The sequence below is a fragment of the Gorilla gorilla genome, chromosome 9, assembly GCF_029281585.2.
Source record: "Gorilla gorilla gorilla isolate KB3781 chromosome 9, NHGRI_mGorGor1-v2.1_pri, whole genome shotgun sequence".
Taxonomy (NCBI): domain Eukaryota; kingdom Metazoa; phylum Chordata; class Mammalia; order Primates; family Hominidae; genus Gorilla; species Gorilla gorilla.
This window is the reverse complement of record NC_073233.2, coordinates 75,579,080-75,596,813: the sequence shown is the minus strand read 5'-3', so window position 1 is coordinate 75,596,813 and position 17,734 is coordinate 75,579,080. Positions and strand designations below refer to the sequence as shown.

Here is a 17,734-nt window from a genome sequence, read left to right as displayed (position 1 = left end):
ACTTGTCTAACCTGTTCCCAAGCTGGCTGTGCAGTGTGTTCCCTGGGGGCAGGGCCCTGGAAGAACAGGGCAGACACCAAGCAGCTGTAGGTCCTGGCAGTGAGACAAGGGTAGGCGTGGGAATTGGGAGGTGCAGCCCTGCCCCACGCCTGTTGGGTAACACTGAGCATCACCCCATTGATTACCCCATTGCCAGGCGTGGGCACAGGAGTTGGTTTGGGAGCTGCCAGGCTCCTGGGAGGATCGCAGTCAGCAGAGCAGGGCTGAGGCCTGGGGGTAGGAGCAGAGCCTGCGCATCTGGAGGCAGAATGTCCAAGAAAGGGAGTGGAGGTGCAGCGAAGGACCCAGGGGCACAGCCCACGCTGGGGTATGTGGGGCTACAGGGGTGAGGGCCGGGCAGAGGGAGCTCAGGGTAAAGGACACTGGTGGGAACCAGGGGCATGGAGGGAAAGGGATGTGTGCCCATGGCCCGTGGGTCAGGGGGCAAGTCCACCAAGGAGCCTATGGCTGCAGGGGCCATGGGCACGGGGCTTGCTCAGGAGAGGGATGTGGGCGCTGGTGTCTTCTGAGCCTCACTTCGCCCTTTGGCAGGCTCCTGGGAAGCAGCCACAGAAATGAAGCCTGTTCCCCAGGAGCCCCAGGGATGGGGACAGACCCCGTCCTCCCTTTGAGGAGCTCCCAGGTTAGGGGAGAAGGCAGCTCTGTGGACAGACAAGGATTCGGTCGGGGGCACCAGGGCTGTGATCAGGAGGTGCCAGAGAATCAGGGATTGGAAGCAGAGAGATTCTCGGCAGTTGAAGCAGTTGAAGCGAAAGTCGGATCTTTGGTTTCAGATGTTAAAAGCAACATGCATTGCTTGTTTCTGGTTCTAGAAATACTACATTCGCATTTAGAAAGTCTGGAAGCTGCAGGAAGATGTTGAGAAGACAGTGAAAGGCATGAGGCACACATTGGCACATGGTCACAAGGCTGGTGTGAGGAGAGGGGCTGGGGGGCCTCCCTCCTCACACTGAGGTTGTGAGGAGGGCAAATCAGGTCATCTCTCGGAGCCTCGGTTTCCCTGTCTTTCCAACTGGGTAATAATAATAGCTGTGAGGCTCAAATGAGATGTGCATGCCAGCTACCTGGCCCCAGATGCCAGCTCTGACTTCCTTCTGGCTCCTGCACCAGGCATGACCACTGCCAAAGGAATGAGTCCCCTCTCCATATGACAGGTCCCATCAGGCCTCCACCTTCCTATGTGTCTTATTTCTCAGCATCTGCCCCCACAGGGCTGTTGCACACGTTGGTCCCTCTGTCCAGATCACCTGCCCTCCAAGAGGCCCTCCCCTACAGCTTCCCCGCAGCAGTCAGAGCCAGGGGTGGGTCTCTGGCCACCTCTGGAAGAAGCCCTGGCCCACCAATCATGTTTGTAATGATATTGTTTCCGGTGTCATTGTTCCGTGTGTAGACTGTGAGCTCCACGGGGGCTGGCCAAGTCTGGGGTGGTCACCTATGGGACCCAGGTCCAGTCAGGAACTGCCTGGTGAGCAGCCAGGGGTCCCCAGTGTAAACCCAGAAAATCTGAGATGGGTCTCAGTTAATCTAGAAAGTTTATTTTGCCTGTAATCCCAGCACTTTGGGAGGCCGAGGCGGGCGGATCACGATGTCAGGAGATCGAGACCATCCTGGCTAGCACCGTGAAACCCCGTCTCTACTAAAAACACAAAAAATAAGCTGGGTGTGGTGGCGGGCACCTGTAGTCCCAGCTACTCGGGAGGCTGAGGCAGGAGAATGACGTGAACCCGGGAGGAGGAGTTTGCAGTGAGCTGAGATCGTGCCACTGCACTCCAGCCTGGGCAACAGAGTGAGACTCCGTCTCAAAAAAAAGAAAAGAAAAGAAAAGAAAGAAAGTTCATTTTGTGGCCAGGCGTGGTGATTCATGCCTGTAATCCCAGCACCTTAGGAGGCTGAGGCAGGTGCATCACTTGAGGACAGGAGTTTGAAACCAGCCTGGCCAACATGGTGAAATCCTGTCCCTACTAAAAATTATAAAAATTAGCTGGGCATGGGGGCGCATGCCTATAATACCAGCTACTCGGGAGGCTGAGGCAGGAGAATCATTTGAACCTGGGAGGCAGAGGTTGCAGTGAGCCGAGATCATGCCAGTTGCACTCCAGCCTGGGTGACAGAACGAGACTCCATCTTAAAAAAAAAAAAAAAGTTAATTTTGCCAAGGTTGAGGACGTGCACCTGTGACACAGCCTGGGGATGTCCTGACGGCATGTGCCCAAGGTGGTCGGGACACAGCTTGGTTTACACACTTTAGGGAGACAGGAGACAGCAATCAATATATGTAAGAAGGCCGGGCACGGTGGCTCACGCCTGTAATCCTAGCACTTTGGGAGGCCAAGGCGGGGATCACCTGAGGTCGGGAGTTTGAGACCAGCCTGACCAACATGGTGAAACCCCGTCTCTACTAAAAATACAAAATTAGCCGGGCGTGGTGCCAGGCACCTATAATCCCAGCTATTCAGCTATTCGAGCACCTGAGGCAGGAGAATCGCTTGAATCCGAGAGATGGAGATTGCAGTGAGCTGAGATCCCGCCACTGCACTCCGGCCTGGGCAACAAGAGAGAAAGTCTGTCTCAAAAAAAAAAAAAAAAAAAATATATATATATATATATATATATACACACACACACACAAAATACATACATACATGCATATATATATATATATATATATATATATATATATATATGAAGTACATCGGTTCCATCCAGAAAGGCAGGGACAGCTTGAAGCAGGGGGTGGGGGTGAGGGTTGGGGGAGCTTCCAGGTCACAGGTAGGTGAGAGACTGCATTCTTTTGAGTTTCTGATGAGCCTTTCCAAAGGAGGCAATCAGAATGTGCATCTATCTTGGTGGGCAGAGGGGTGGCTGTGAATAAAATGGGAGGCAGGGGCCCGCACGGTGGCTCATGCCTGTAATCCCAGCACTTTGGGAGGCCAAGGTGGGCGGATCACCTGCGGTCAGGAGTTCAAGACCAGCCTCAACATGGAGAAACCCCATCTCTACTAAAAATACAAAATTATCTGGGCGTGGTGGTGCATGCCTGTAATCCCAGCTACTTGGGAGGTTGAGGCAGGACAATTACTTGAACCTGGGAGGCAGAGGTTGTGGTGAGCTGAGATCGCACCATTGCACTCCAGCCTGGGCAACAAGAGCGAAACTCCGTTCCAAAAAAAAAGAAAAAGAAAGTGGGGAGGCAGGTTGGCCCTGATCAGTTTCCAGCTTGAATTTTCCTTTTAGCTTACTGATTTTTGGGGTCCAAGATATTTTCCTTTCACACCAGTCAGCCCTGCCCCAGCAAGCGCCCGGACCCCTGCCCTGCAGCAGGTGGGCGAGACAAGAAAGCACCCTGCATGAGAGGCAGGGCTCGGGTCCAGCTCCAGCCCCCGTCTGTTTCCTCATCCGTCAGGCAGATGCTGCTGGCTCCGTGATTACTTCACCGAGCACCAGATGTGCACACGTGAGGACAGGCGATGACTGCCCAGAAAGGGCAGGGGTTCCTCTGCCCCACCTGCCTCACCTGGGAAAGCTGTGACCACGCTGAGACCAGGTTCCTGGGATGAACATCAGGACACCTGTGTGCCATAGCTCATCCCAGACTCCTCCAATCCGGGTCTTGATTCAGGCCAGAGGCGGTCATTCCTCCAAAGGCACCAGGGAGCCATGGAAGAGGTTAGAGCTGAGCTGATGTGGCCAGGAGCTGCTTGAGCGCCGGGTGGAGGCTGCTGATGCTCGCATGCCAGGCAGAGCTTTGGGTCAGGGCCCTGGAACCTGGGACCTGGAAGCGCTCCAGGCCAATACTGCCCACTACCAGAGAAGGGCCCAGGCCCCACCCAGGTTCTAGCCCAAGACAGGGCTTGAGCAAAGACAGTAGATGAATATTTGCAGAGCCCTGTATGCTGCGTCCTCCTCCAGGCCCTCATGTGGGGGGGCCGCACACTGAGTGTGGGGGTCCTGTGCCAGGAATGTGACCACGCTGCCCAGGGGAGGGAGGCGGCATCTGCAGGTGTGGCCGGGAAGGTGCTCAGCATGGCTTCCTGTCTCCTCACATTCTTCAGCTGGGACCTGAGCCGGGCAGGGGCTGCTCTCCTCATCTTGTCATTCACAAGACACGGACTTCTGCCATTGGTTCAGCTGGCTCTGTCCACGGGCGAGCACTGTCCCTGCATCACATATGACAAGAGTGCCTGGTGCAGTGCAAGTGCAGATGGGGCCACTGGCCTCCAGGACACTCACTGGGGATGCCAAGGCCCTGCTCACCACCCACCCCCACTGCCCTCAGCAATGCGGGTCTGAGGCAGCAGCCCTGGGCACGGCCCTGTGACCTGCAGCTGAGGGCTGAGATTACCCAAGTCCACACGCAGACACACACACGACACACATGGACACAGACACCCATACACACACAGACACACATGGACACACACACCCATATGCATACAGACACCCATATACACAGACACACGTGGACACAGACACCCACACACAGACACCCATACACACACACAGACACCCATACGCACACAGACACCCATACACACACAGACACACATGGACACACACACCCATACACATACAGCACCCATACACAGACACACATGGACACAGCACCCATACACATACAGACACACACAGACACACAGACACCCATAGACACACAGGCACTGATACATACACAGACACCCATACACACGCAGACACACAGACATCCATACACAAACACCCATACACACACAGACATCCATACACACACAGACACACATGGACACAGCACCCATACACACACAGACACACAGACACCCATAGACACACAGACACCGATACATACACAGACACCCATACAGACACAGACACACAGACATCCATACACAAACACCCATACACACACACAGACATCCATACACACACAGACAGACAGACACACACAGACACCCATACACAGAAAGGCACACAAAGACACAGACACACACATAGCCATACACATGAAGATGCACAGAACACAAAGACACACAGACACATAAAGAAACACAGACACCCACACAAAGACACACAGACACACAAAGACACACAGACACACAAAGACACACAGACACCCATACATGCAGAGACACAGACATCCATACACACAAAGAGACACAGACACCCATATACACATACACACACAAACACCCATACACACACCCATACACACAGACTCCCATACACGTACAGACACACAGCACCCATACACACACAGACACCCATACACACAAAGACACACAGCACCCATACATACACAGACACACACAGACACCCATACACACAAAGACACACAGCACCCATACATACACAGACACACACAGACACCCATACACACAGACACACAACACCCATACATACACAGACACACACAGACACCCATACACACAAAGACACACAGTACCCATACATACACAGACACACACAGACACCCATACACACACAAAGACAGACAGCCATACACACACACGCATAGACACACAAAGACACAAAGCTATACAAAGACACAAAGACACACACAGACACACGGATACACAAAGACACAGGATTTGCGCACCATTCTTGAGCCCCTGGGCTGGGATGCTCGGAATCCCGTTGCTAGGTGCCTGGCAATCCTCTTGAGTGTCCCCCTGAGCCCCTTCCCCCACCCCCAGGGTCCTGATCCTTCCTCCTCTCCAGACCCCACCGGGGTTCCCTTGGGCCCTCAGGCTAAAGCCCAGAGGGGTTCATGCCCTGGGGCAGTCTCAGCTCTGCCAACCTACCCCCACCTGCACCTGTGCCCACCCATACCAGCCCCGGAGCTCTCTCCTCTGCTTCTGCTTCCTTCTACGACCAGCAGAGTGCCACCCCCTCCCCAGAGCAGGTGCCAAACCCTCCTCAGCGCTAGGGCATGCCTGTGGCTTCAGTTTCCCCATCTGTGACCTCAAAGCTCTGTGATCTCTGAAGCAAAGAACCCTCCGAGTCCCTCGTTTAGTCCCAGAAGGGAGGGAGGCCCAGGGGAGAGCTCTGTTCCATCTGAGTGGTCTGGGTGTAGGGGTGGCAAGGTGCCAGCATGGGTGGGTGTGTGTCTGCGCAAGGAGGGGAAGTGCAGGGAAGAGCTGGGATGGTGGGCAGCAGGGTCACCCGAGGTGTGTGTGTTGGGCTTCCAGGGCGGGCGCCCAGGAGGGGGATCCCCTCCCTGGAGTGGGGGAGGTCAAGCCCAGGGCCCTCCCTCATGGGCACACCTGGGAGGCAGGTGAGTTGGGGGTGGTGCAGGCAGCCCCAGCCCCGTGGGGTCGTTCGAGTGGGTCTGTGTGTATGAGGTGGGGTGTCTGTGAGCCCCCATGGGTGCAGGTGGGGCAAGGGTGTGCAGACCCTGGGGTGGCTGGAGGGTGCCCATGAAGGAGGGGCAGCCCTGGCCACCCAGTTCAAGCCACCCTATCCGGCAGGATGGACCCCTTCGAGGACACGCTGCGGCGGCTGCGTGAGGCCTTCAACTCAGGGCGCACACGGCCGGCCGAGTTCCGGGCTGCGCAGCTCCAGGGCCTGGGCCGCTTCCTTCAAGAAAACAAGCAGCTTCTGCGCGACATGCTGGCCCAGGACCTGCATAAGGTGGGCTGTGGAGAGTGGGCCCGGGCAGGGGCTGGAGCAGCATCCCTGTCCTCTTTCAGGAGGGCCCGTGCCCCCTAGTGACTGGCTATGTCCCTAGTTTTATTCCTGTTTGTTTAACAGACCCCCTCCCTGGCATGTGGAGTGTGGCAGGTACCTGACCTTCACTCCTGAACACTCACAGCCACCCTGTGATGCAGGCTCCATGGCTGTCCCCATGTTGCAGATGAGGAAACTGAGGCACTCAGGGGTTAACATCGCTTGCCCAAGGCCACACAGCCAGGAAGTCACAGATCAGAATTGCAGCCATGCGCAGTTCCCAGGGGACGGCAGTGCCTCCCATAGGAGCTGTATTTATATGTCCAGTGGTGGTGGTGGTGCCTGCGTGTGCCCTCCTCAAATTCTAGACCCCTCCTGGCCCAGGTCTGGTCCTGACCACTCTGAATTCCACCTCCACCACAGCCAGCTTTCGAGGCAGACATATCTGAGCTCATCCTTTGCCAGAACGAGGTTGACTACGCTCTCAAGAACCTGCAGGCCTGGATGAAGGATGAACACGGTCCACGAACCTGGTGAGCCCTGCTGGCAGGCGGCAGGAGGGCAGGGCAGGGCACCGGGCAGCTCTGGCCCAGGCCCCCTTCTGCCCCTGAGGCCCCGGGCGAGTCACTGATTTTCTCATCTCTCCTGGGATTCCATCGCACAGGGAGCTGAGGCCCCAAGTGTGCAGTGGGTGGGCTTTGGGGTGGCCCTTGGCAGGGCCTCACCGTCTACCCTGTGCCTCAATTCATGAAGCTGGACTCGGTCTTCATCCGGAAGGAACCCTTTGGCCTGGTCCTCATCATCGCACCCTGGAACTACCCACTGAACCTGACCCTGGTGCCCCTGGTGGGCGCCCTCGCCGCAGGTGAGGAGGGCGTTCCGAACCCCATGCTCTCCCCGCCCAGTAGCCCCTCCCAAAGAGGCCCCTGGAATCCTGCTCTGAGGCACCCTGGGCCTCACATGCCCTCTGAGCCCAGCCCCTGGTTGGGCATGGGGACCCTGGGCTCCCCCAACGACGTTCCCATCTGCCCCTGCAGGGAATTGCGTGGTGCTGAAGCCGTCAGAAATCAGCCAGGGCACAGAGAAGGTCCTGGCTGAGGTGCTGCCCCAGTACCTGGACCAGGTGAGGGTGGCCCTGCCCCAGCAGTGCCCGACGTCCCCATACATCACCCCTGTGGGCTGAGGAGGCCCAGCTGGCCCCCGAGCCCGCCCCTGAGCCGCCCCTGAGCCGCCCCTGTGCCACTCATTCCACCTTGCAGAGCTGCTTTGCCATGGTGCTGGGCGGACCCCAGGAGACAGGGCAGCTGCTACAGCACAAGTTAGACTACATCTTCTTCATGGGTGAGGGGGCCAGGCCAGGGTCCCAGAGTAGGTGGAGGGGATCAGCAGGAGAGAGGGCGGGAGGGTTGTGGAGGGAGGAGGCTGGGGCCAGCAGTGGGGGCGCGTGGGGAGCTGGAGCTGGCACAGAGGCCGTCTGCCTGCATAGGCCATGCCCTGGGCACATTGCAGCAATTGGATCCAGGAGTGGCCAGGCTGGAGGCAGGTCCCAGTGGGTGAGCCAGACCAGCCAGGAGAAGGGTGAGGCGGGCCAGGACTTTCTATGAAGAAAGCGGGCAAGAGTCAGGTGCCTGGAGTGTGTGGTCAAGGCCAGTTGAGGATGGGGTCTCCTCACCATGTCCCTAGGAAGCCCGCCGACTCCAACACCTCTCCAGGGAGGAGCGGGCTCTGGGCTGGGCCATCCTGCCTGGTCCAGGTCGCTGACTGGCCACTCTGGTTTCCTTCCACGCCCAGGGAGCCCTCGTGTGGGCAAGATTGTCATGACTGCTGCCACCAAGTACCTGACGCCTGTCACCCTGGAGCTGGGGGGCAAGAACCCCTGCTACGTGGACGACAACTGCGACCCCCAGACCATGGCCAACCCCGTGGCCTGGTTCCGCTACTTCAACGCCGGCCAGACCTGCGTGGCCCCCGACTACGTCCTGTGCAGCCCCGAGATGCAGGAGAGGCTGCTGCCCGCCCTGCAGAGCACCATCACCCGTTTCTATGGCGACAACCCTCAGAGCTCCCCAAACCTGGGCCGCATCATCAACCAGAAACAGTTCCAGCGGCTGCGGGCATTGCTGGGCTGCGGCCGCGTGGCCATTGGGGGCCAGAGCAACGAGAGCGATTGCTACATCGGTGAGTCCTGCTGCCCCTACCACAGCCCACCTGGGCCAAGACCCTTTCTCATTGGAGGGCCCACAGCTGGGCCACGAGTCTGGACTCGCACCTGAAACCCGGCCCCACTATCAGAGCCCAGCCTTGAGCCATGGCTCTGGTGCCACGATTCCGTCTCTGTGCTTCTGAGCCTGTGGCCCCATGAGGCCAAACTCTGGTCCCTCAGCCCTGGATTCACTGAGCTCAGATTCCAGGGCTCCAGGGCCCAGCATGCTAAGATGAACTCCCATCCCACCACCGGCTGTCCTGAAAGGCCGTAACCTCTGATTCTCCGAGCCCATGATCCCCAGGTTCTAAACTCTGACGGCCCCATCCTGAGCCCCCAGTCTCCTGGGCCGTATGACTCAGCAGCTCATGGGACACTGCAGCTCCAACATTCTGGGACGCTGCTGCCTCATGAACTCCAAGGTTCTAAGATCCCATCACCCCTGACTGTGAGACCAAGGTCGGGGGATTCTCTGCGCCCCACAGGCCCTGAGCAGGCTGGGGAAGCCCTAGGGTCCCTTCTGGGGGGCTGTGGGGAGACTTTCTTCCCTAAACACTCCAAAGCCTGAAGCGCTGGGAAGTCAGACCTTGGGATCCTGGCCTGGAGCCCTGGCCCATGCCCCTGTCCCCACCTCTACCCCACCCCTGGGGGCAGTCCTGACTGTGGCCCCAGGGCTGAGCTGTCTCTGGTGCCCGCAGCCCCCACGGTGCTGGTGGATGTGCAGGAGACGGAGCCTGTGATGCAGGAGGAGATCTTCAGGCCCATCTTGCCCATCGTGAATGTGCAGAGTGTGGACGAGGCCATCGAGTTCATCAACCGGCGGGAGAAGCCCCTGGCCCTGTACGCCTTCTCCAACAGCAGCCAGGTGGGGGTGCGGCCGGGTTGGGGGCAATGGAGGGGCTGAAAGGGGCACAGACTGGCACCTTTCCTTTCATAGCCTTTCCCAGCAAGGCTTTAGAGCAGCAGATGCCTCAAGGGTGACTATATCTAGGCCACCTGGTACCACTGCATCCGGCACAAGGATGCCTGGCAGAGAGGACGGGGTCCAAACCCACCAGACACGTAGCGGGTCCGTCCTCTGTCCTGGCCAGAGCAGCCTGCACTTGGACTGTGCAAAGGTTCTGCATGGGCAAGCAGAGGCCCAGAATGGAGGTCAGGGACAGAGCAGAGCGGGGGCCTGATAGAGCCCAGCGGGTCGTGGTGGGGTCTGCATACCGCACTGCAGCATCCTAACCTCACCGTCGCGACTCAAGGCTGCCGGCTCCCCGCGGTCCAGCAGGGCTTCCTGGTCTTTGAACCATGGTGGTAATCACCCCCATGGCACCCCGACCATCACTGAGAGGGTGCTGTCCCCAGAAGATGCTTACAGCGGAGATTATTGCCCGTTAGAGGGTGGAGGGGCAGGTGAGGATGAGGCTCACCTCCGCTGTGCAATGTGCGGGGCTCAAGCCCTCTTCCCATGACTGGAGCCCAACACCCACCTTCTCACTCCCTGGCAGGTTGTGAACCAGATGCTGGAGCGGACCAGCAGTGGCAGCTTTGGAGGCAACGAGGGCTTCACCTACATATCTCTGCTGTCCGTGCCATTCGGGGGAGTCGGTGGGTCCCTGCCCATTTCCACCCCTAGGGAAGCTTGGCTTTGGTACCCCAGACCCAGGAAGTCCCTTCACTCACTGTTCAACCTTGATCCACACCCTGGGCCTCTCAAGGCCTCAGTTTCCCTATCTGTAAAATGGCTTTCTGAGTGGCCTGGCTCTCTCTGAGCTCCCTGCCAGCTGTGTGCCCTGGCCGGGCCAGTGGGCTGCTGCTGGGGCTCCATGGGCTGCCTGGCCTCAGGCCCTTGTTCTCTGTGCCCACACAGGCCACAGTGGGATGGGCCGGTACCACGGCAAGTTCACCTTCGACACCTTCTCCCACCACCGCACCTGCCTGCTCGCCCCCTCCGGCCTGGAGAAGTTAAAGGAGATCCGCTACCCACCCTATACCGACTGGAACCAGCAGCTGTTACGCTGGGGCATGGGCTCCCAGAGCTGCACCCTCCTGCGAGCGTCCCACCCGCCTCCAACGGGTCACACAGAGAAACCTGAGTCTAGCCATGAGGGGCTTATGCTCCCAACTCACATTGTTCCTCCAGACCGCAGGCTCCCCCAGCCTCAGGTTGCTGGAGCTGTCACATGACTGCATCCTGCCTGCCAGGGCTGCAAAGCAAGGTCTTGCTTCTATCTGGGGGACGCTGCTCGAGAGAGGCCAAGAGGCCGCAGAACATGCCAAGTGTCCTCACTCACCCCACCCTCCCCAATCCCAGCCCTTTGCCCTCTCGGTCAGGGTTGGCCAGGCCCAGTCACAGGGGCAGCGTCACCCTGGAAAATACAGTGCCCTGCCTTCTTAGGGGCATCAGCACTGAACGGTTGAGAGTGTGGAGCCCTCCAGGCCTTTGCTCTCCCCTCTAGGCACACGCGCACTTCCACCTCTGCCCCATCCCAACTGCACCAGCACTGCCTCCCCCAGGGATCCTCTCACATCCCACACTGGTCTCTGCACCACCCCTCTGGTTCACACCGCACCCTGCACTCACCCACAGCAGCTCCATCCACTGGGAAAACTGGGGTTTGCATCACTCCACTGCACAGTGTTAGTGGGACCTGGGGGCAAGTCCCTTGACTTCTCTGAGCCTCAGTTTCCTTATGTGAAAGTTGCTGGAACCAAAATGGAGTCACTTATGCCAAACTCTAATAAAATGGAGTCGGGGGGCCACATAGAAGCCCTCATACACACATGCCCGTAACAGGATTTATCACAAGACACTCCTGCATGTAGACCAGACACAGGGCGTATGGAAAGCACGTCCTCAAGACTGTAGTATTCCAGATGAGCTGCAGATGCTTACCTACCACGGCCGTCTCCACTAGAAAACCATCGCCAACTCCTGCGATCAGCTTGTGACTTACAAACCTTGTTTAAAAGCTGCTTACATGGACTTATGTCCTTTAAAAGCTTCCCCTTGGCTGTGGCCCTCTGTGTATGCCTGGGATCCTTCCAAGCACTCATAGCCCAGATAGGAATCCTCTGCTCTTCCCAAATAAATTCATCTGTTCTGGAGAGCCTGTCTCTCTGAGGTTGACACTTATCTTGCAGAATGGGGTTCCCACCCATCTTTGATCATAAAGGAAATCTCAGATTTAGAACTATGTTGCCCAGGCTGCTCTTGAACTCCTGGGCTCAAGCAGTCTACCTCGGCCTCCCAGAATGCTGGGATTACAGGCGTGAGCCACCATTCCCAGCCCACATTTCTTAAAAATGGTATTTCAGTCCAAACCTTAGTAATACAATCGATGTTTCTAATTGTGTCCTGCTTACAGGGACCAGGGTTTGTTTTTCGTTTTTGTTTTTTGTTTTTTTATTTTTTGAGGTGGCATCTCACTCTGTAGCCCAGGCTGAAGTACAGAGGCACAATCTCGGCTCACTGCAACCTCTGCCTCCCGGGTTCAAGTGATTCTCCTGCCTCAGCCTCCCTAGTAGCTGGGATTACAGGTGCCCGCCACCATGCCCAGCTAATTTGTTCTATTTTAGTAGAGATGAGGTTTCACCATGTTGGCCAAGCTGGTCTTGAAATTCTGACCTCAGGTGATCCTCCCGCCTTGGCCTCTGAAAGTGCTGGGATTACAGGCGTGAGCCACTGCGCCCAGCCCTGAGAGCAGGGTTTTTGTTTGTTTGTTTTTGTTTGTTTGTTTTACTATATATAAATAAGAATGTTCATGAATAGTTTCTGAATTTTGTAGGAATCAAGTAGGGAGAAAAAGTGAATAACTTCCACCTTTGTTCACAAAGGACACTTGATCAAGTTATTGCAAATGTCGATCAAAAGAGTCAAACTCTGTACAATATTTAAGAGACTTATTCTGAGCCAAAGATGAATGACCATGGCCTGTGACACAGCCCTTAGGAGATCCTGAGAACATGTACCCAAGACTGTCAGGTCACAGCTTGGATTTATACATTTTAGGGAGACATGATGCATCAATCAATACGTGTAAGATATATGTTGGTTTGGTCCAGAAAGATGGGACAACTCAAAGCAGGGGCTTCCAGGATATAGGTAAATTTAAAATTTTCCTGGTTGACAATTGGTTGAGTTTATCTGAAGACCTGGGATCAACAGAAAGGAAATGTTCATGTTAAGATAAAGGATTGTGGAGACCAAGTTTTATTGTGCAGAGGAAGCTCTCAGATAGCAGGCTGTAAAATCTTTCTTTTTCTTTTCTTTTTTTTTTTTTTTGAGATGGGGTCTTGCTCTGTTGCCCAGGCTGGAGTGCAGTGGAGTGATCTCAGCTCACTGCAACCTCTCCCTCCTGCGTTCAAGTGATTCTCCTGCCTCAGCCTCCTGAGCAGCTGGGATTACAGGCGTGCACCACCACGCCTGGCAAATTTTTGTATTTTTGTAGAGACAGGGTTTCATCACGTTGGCCAGTCTGGTCTTGAACTCCTGACCTCAAGTGATCCACATGCCTCGGCCACCCAAAGAGCTGGGATTACAGATGTGAGCCACTGCACTGGCCTAAAGTGTTTCTTATCTAACATAAAAGGGTGCCTGGTTCTTAGCTGATTATCTCCTGGATCTGGAAAGAAGTTAGAAAAAAGGGAAAATGGGATTCTCTACAGAATGTAGATTTTTTCCACAGGAGACAACTTTGCAGGGCAGTTTCAAGATATGGCAAGGAAATATATTTGGGGTTAAAGTATTTTGATTTCTTCTCTTATTTGTTATGTGAGGTTATGCCAGAGTCAGGTCAGAAAGCAGACCACGCTATAGGGTTAAAATTAAAGCCTCTCTGATGAGACTTTATGGTTTGCAGGGTGTAACTCCCCAGGTCCCTTAGGGAGGAATTTGAGCAAAATAAGAACAAAAAATCAGAGTTTAGTCCTCACAAACTATAGGCAGGTTATGACAGAAAACTTCCTTGAATCTGCAAAACAAAACGAGGTGATAGTCTCACATTTAAGTCATAAAAACATTATTCATATCAATTACTTAATTTCATGTAATTATTTTTGTTTTGCTCAATCTTTTTATTTATTTATTTTTAAGACAGAGTCTCGCTCCATCACCCAGGCTGGAGGGTAGTGGTGCAATCTTGGGTCACTGCAACCTCCACCTCCCATGTTCAAGCGATTCTCCTGCCTCAGCCTCCTGAGTAGCTGGGATTACAGGTGCCCGCCACCACACCAGGCTAATTTTTTTGTATTTTTAGTAGAGGCGGGGTTTCACCTTGTTGGCCAGGCTGGTCTCAAACTCCTGGCCTCAAGTGATCCATCCACCTCGGCCTCCCCAAGTGCTGAGATTACAGGTGTGGGCGACAAGCCACCCAGGTGCCAAGGCAAGAGACTGAGGGCACAAGCTGTCCCAGTATAATAAAGAAAATATATAGAATAAGAATAGTTATACTAGAAATAGATTATAGATATGATTGTATATGAGTATCGTTAATCATTAGTTTGTAGCATCACTCTTTATTCCAATATTATAATAATCTTTGTTCTATAATTATAACCTAGGAAAAACCAGGCCATACAGAGATAGGAGCTGAAGGGGCACGGTGAGAAGTGACCAGATGAGTGTGAGCCCTCTGTTATGCCTGGACAGGGCCACTAGAGGGCTCCCTGGTCTAGTGGTAACACTAGCACCTGGGAAGGCACCCATAACCTAGCGGACCTTGGTCTAGGCGTAGCATCAGTGCCTGGGGAAGGCACCCGTTACTTAGCAGACTGGGAAAGGGAGTGTCCCTTTTCCTGAGGGAGTTAGAGAAGACTCTGCTCCACCACCTCTTGTGGAAGGCCTGACATCAGTCAGGCCCACCCACAGCCATCCGGTGGCCTGTCTCCCTGTGATGCTGTGCTTCAGCAGTCATGCTCCTGTTTCACATTCATGTTATGCTCTGTACACCTGGCTCTGCCTTCTAGATAGCAGTAGCAGAATTAGTGAAAGTATTAAAGTCTTTGATCTTTCTGAGAAGAGCATAGAAGAAATAATGATGTAAGCTGTCCTCTGTCTCTCCGCCTTGGCTACCTAAAAGGGAAAGGCCCCCTGTCTGGTGGACACGTCACTCGCGTGACTTTATCAATCATTGGAGATGACTCACACTCCTTACCCTGCCCCTTTTGCCTTGTATCCAATAAATAACAGTGCGGTCAGGCATTCGGAGCCACTACCGGTCTCCACACCTTGGTGGTAGTGGTCCCCTGGGCCCAGCTGTGTTTTCTTCTAACTCTTTGTCTTGTGTCTTTATTTCTACCATCTCTCATCTCTACACATGAAGAGAAAAAACCCACATATCCTGTAGGGCTGGACCCTACAACAAGCGTGAGCCACTGCATCTGGCCAGTTTTGCTCAATCTTAATTAGCAATTTTGGACCATAGCCAATTGTGAATGCTTCCAGAGAAGAATTTAAAACAACTGTGGGTGGCAGGGCATGGTGGCTCACACCTGTAATCCCAGCATTTTGGGAAGCCAAGACGGGAGAATCACTTGAGCTCAGGAGTTTGAGATCAGCCTGGGCAACATAATGAGACCTTGTCCCTATAAAAAAAATAAAGACAATTAGCTGGGCACAATGGAGCACCCCTGTAGTCCCAGCTACTCAGGAGGCTGAGGTGGGAGGATCACTTGAGCCTGGGAGGTTAAGGCTGAAGTGAGCTGTGATCCCGCCACTGTACTCCAGCCTGGGCAATAGAGTGAGACCCTGACTCAAAAATAAAAATTAACTGTGGGTGACAAAAGCCCAGAGCAGCCAGTCAGAGATCTGATGACAATTTACAATTGACAGGAAATTTCAGCATTCCTTTTTTTTTCCTTTTTCTTTTTGAGACGGAGTCTCACTCTGTCACCCAGGCTGGAGTGCAGTGGCGCGATCTCAGCTCACTGCAAGCTCCGCCTCCCAGGTTCACACCATTCTCCTGTCTCAGCCTACCGAGTAGCTGGGACTACAGGTGCCCACCACCATGCCCAGCTAATTTTTTTGTATTTTTAGTAAAGACAGGGTTTCACCGTGTTAGCCAGGATGGTCTCAATCTCCTAACCTCGTGATCCACCCGCCTCGGCCTCCCAAAGTGCTGGGATTACAGATGTGAGCCACCGCTCCCGGCCAGAAATTTCAGCATTTCTGTGGCATACAACCATGTGACACAATCATCATAGTCATGACACATATCTTGGCATATCAGAGTTTTAGGAATCTCAAACCATTTCCCATGTGATAGTGACACACTTACACAAACATTACTTAAAAGAAGTTAAACACCGTTTCTATTTGACAATGCTTCCCATATTATTTACCGAGTAAGCCTGATCATTTAATATCTCCAAAAGATCAGAGACACATCCTTTGAGGCTTGCTCCAGGAGGCCCTTCTGGAAGAATCTCAAAGTTGATTTTAGGCCAGATGGCTTAATTTAGGATTTGGATCCTGGGGAATTCTGCCAAAGAGGATGTCGAAAAGTTCAAATGGCTTCCTTCAACAGAATCAGAGATCACTGCCGAATAATAGTTACTCGTTTAACCACAGTGACAATCAAAATAATTCAAAAGCAACACGAAAAAGTTACATGCATGGAAAAACCTTAACACTTTAAAGCTCAGTCTCCCTAAGCAATCTGTGTTTCCTAGGCTGGTGAGCAGGGGAATACATTAGTAATACCATGGGAAGTCCTGGTTACATGAAACAACTCAGACACATTAAGAAAAACCAAGAACACAGAATCAGTTTATACTGGCATAAAACTGCTTTTCTAGACCTTTGAGATAAACTTGAAACCAAAGAAATTAGACTGATCTTAAGAAGGAATATGACAGAAACAGAAACTAATTTGTAATTCAGAGAATGGCTATTAACGAAGCAGGTTTTAGAAATAAATATCAAAAGCTCTTGGAACTTTACTAAGAGTAAATTAATGTCGTAAGAAACTGCTGTTTTTTGTTTGTTTTTAAGACGGAGTCTCGGTCTGTCACCCAAGCTGAAGTGCAGTGGTGTGATCTCGGCTCACTGCAAGCTCCGCCTCCTGGGTTCACGCCATTCTCCTGCCTCAGCCTCCCGAGTAGCTGGGGACTGCAGGTGCCCGCCCCCATGCCTGGGTAATTTTTTGTATTTTTAGTAGAGACAGGGTTTCACCATGTTAGCCAGGATGGTCTCAATCTCCTGACCTCGTGATCCACCTGCCTCGGCCTCCCAAAGTGCCTGGATTACAGGCATGAGCCACTGCGCTCAGCCGAAACCGCTGTTGTTTTAACACAGGGGACCAAAATTGTAAGTTATGTGTCATGTGTTTTAACATTCAAATTCATTCTCTAGAAAAACTGTTACAGGCCAGGCATGGTGGCTCATGCCTGTAATCCCAGCACATTGGGAGGCCAGGATCACCTGAAGTCAGGAGTTCAAGACCAGCCTGGCCAACATGGTGAAACCCCATCTTTACTGAATATACGAAAATTAGCCAGGCATGGTGGTGCACGCCTGTAATCCCAGCTACTCAGGAGGCTGAGGCAGGAGACTCACTTGAACCCAGAAGATGCAAGTTGCAGTGTGGCAAGATCAAACCACTGCACTCCAGCCTCGGCAAATGAGCAAGACAGCCAGACTCCATCTCAAAAAAAAACTATTACAAATCATTTCATTTAATTACAGCCAATTTAATCACACCCAACATTTCCATCATAAGTTCCCATTCACAAGCCTTATCATGACTTACTCAGACAGCTGTGGCATGCTTGGACTTGCCCTGTACTTCCTCTTTCTTAAATGTCTAGTCATTTTAGTCTAAGACAGAGATTGAACACACA

The 17,734-nt window shown here is 53.6% G+C and overlaps 1 protein-coding gene across 1 annotated transcript; it reads left to right on the top strand.

Moving 5' to 3' along the window:
• The first annotated feature begins 206 nt into the window (after positions 1-206).
• On the top strand, positions 207-11,993 carry ALDH3B2 (aldehyde dehydrogenase 3 family member B2). The gene is given in 11 exon segments (XM_019035983.4): positions 207-367; positions 3,464-3,726; positions 6,501-6,663; positions 7,123-7,245; positions 7,453-7,564; positions 7,737-7,822; positions 7,959-8,040; positions 8,491-8,877; positions 9,601-9,767; positions 10,402-10,501; positions 10,764-11,993. Coding segments are annotated over 10 exon segments (1,650 nt in total). The 5' UTR covers positions 207-367; positions 3,464-3,613; the 3' UTR covers positions 11,081-11,993.
• Positions 11,994-17,734: the final 5,741 nt, after the last annotated feature.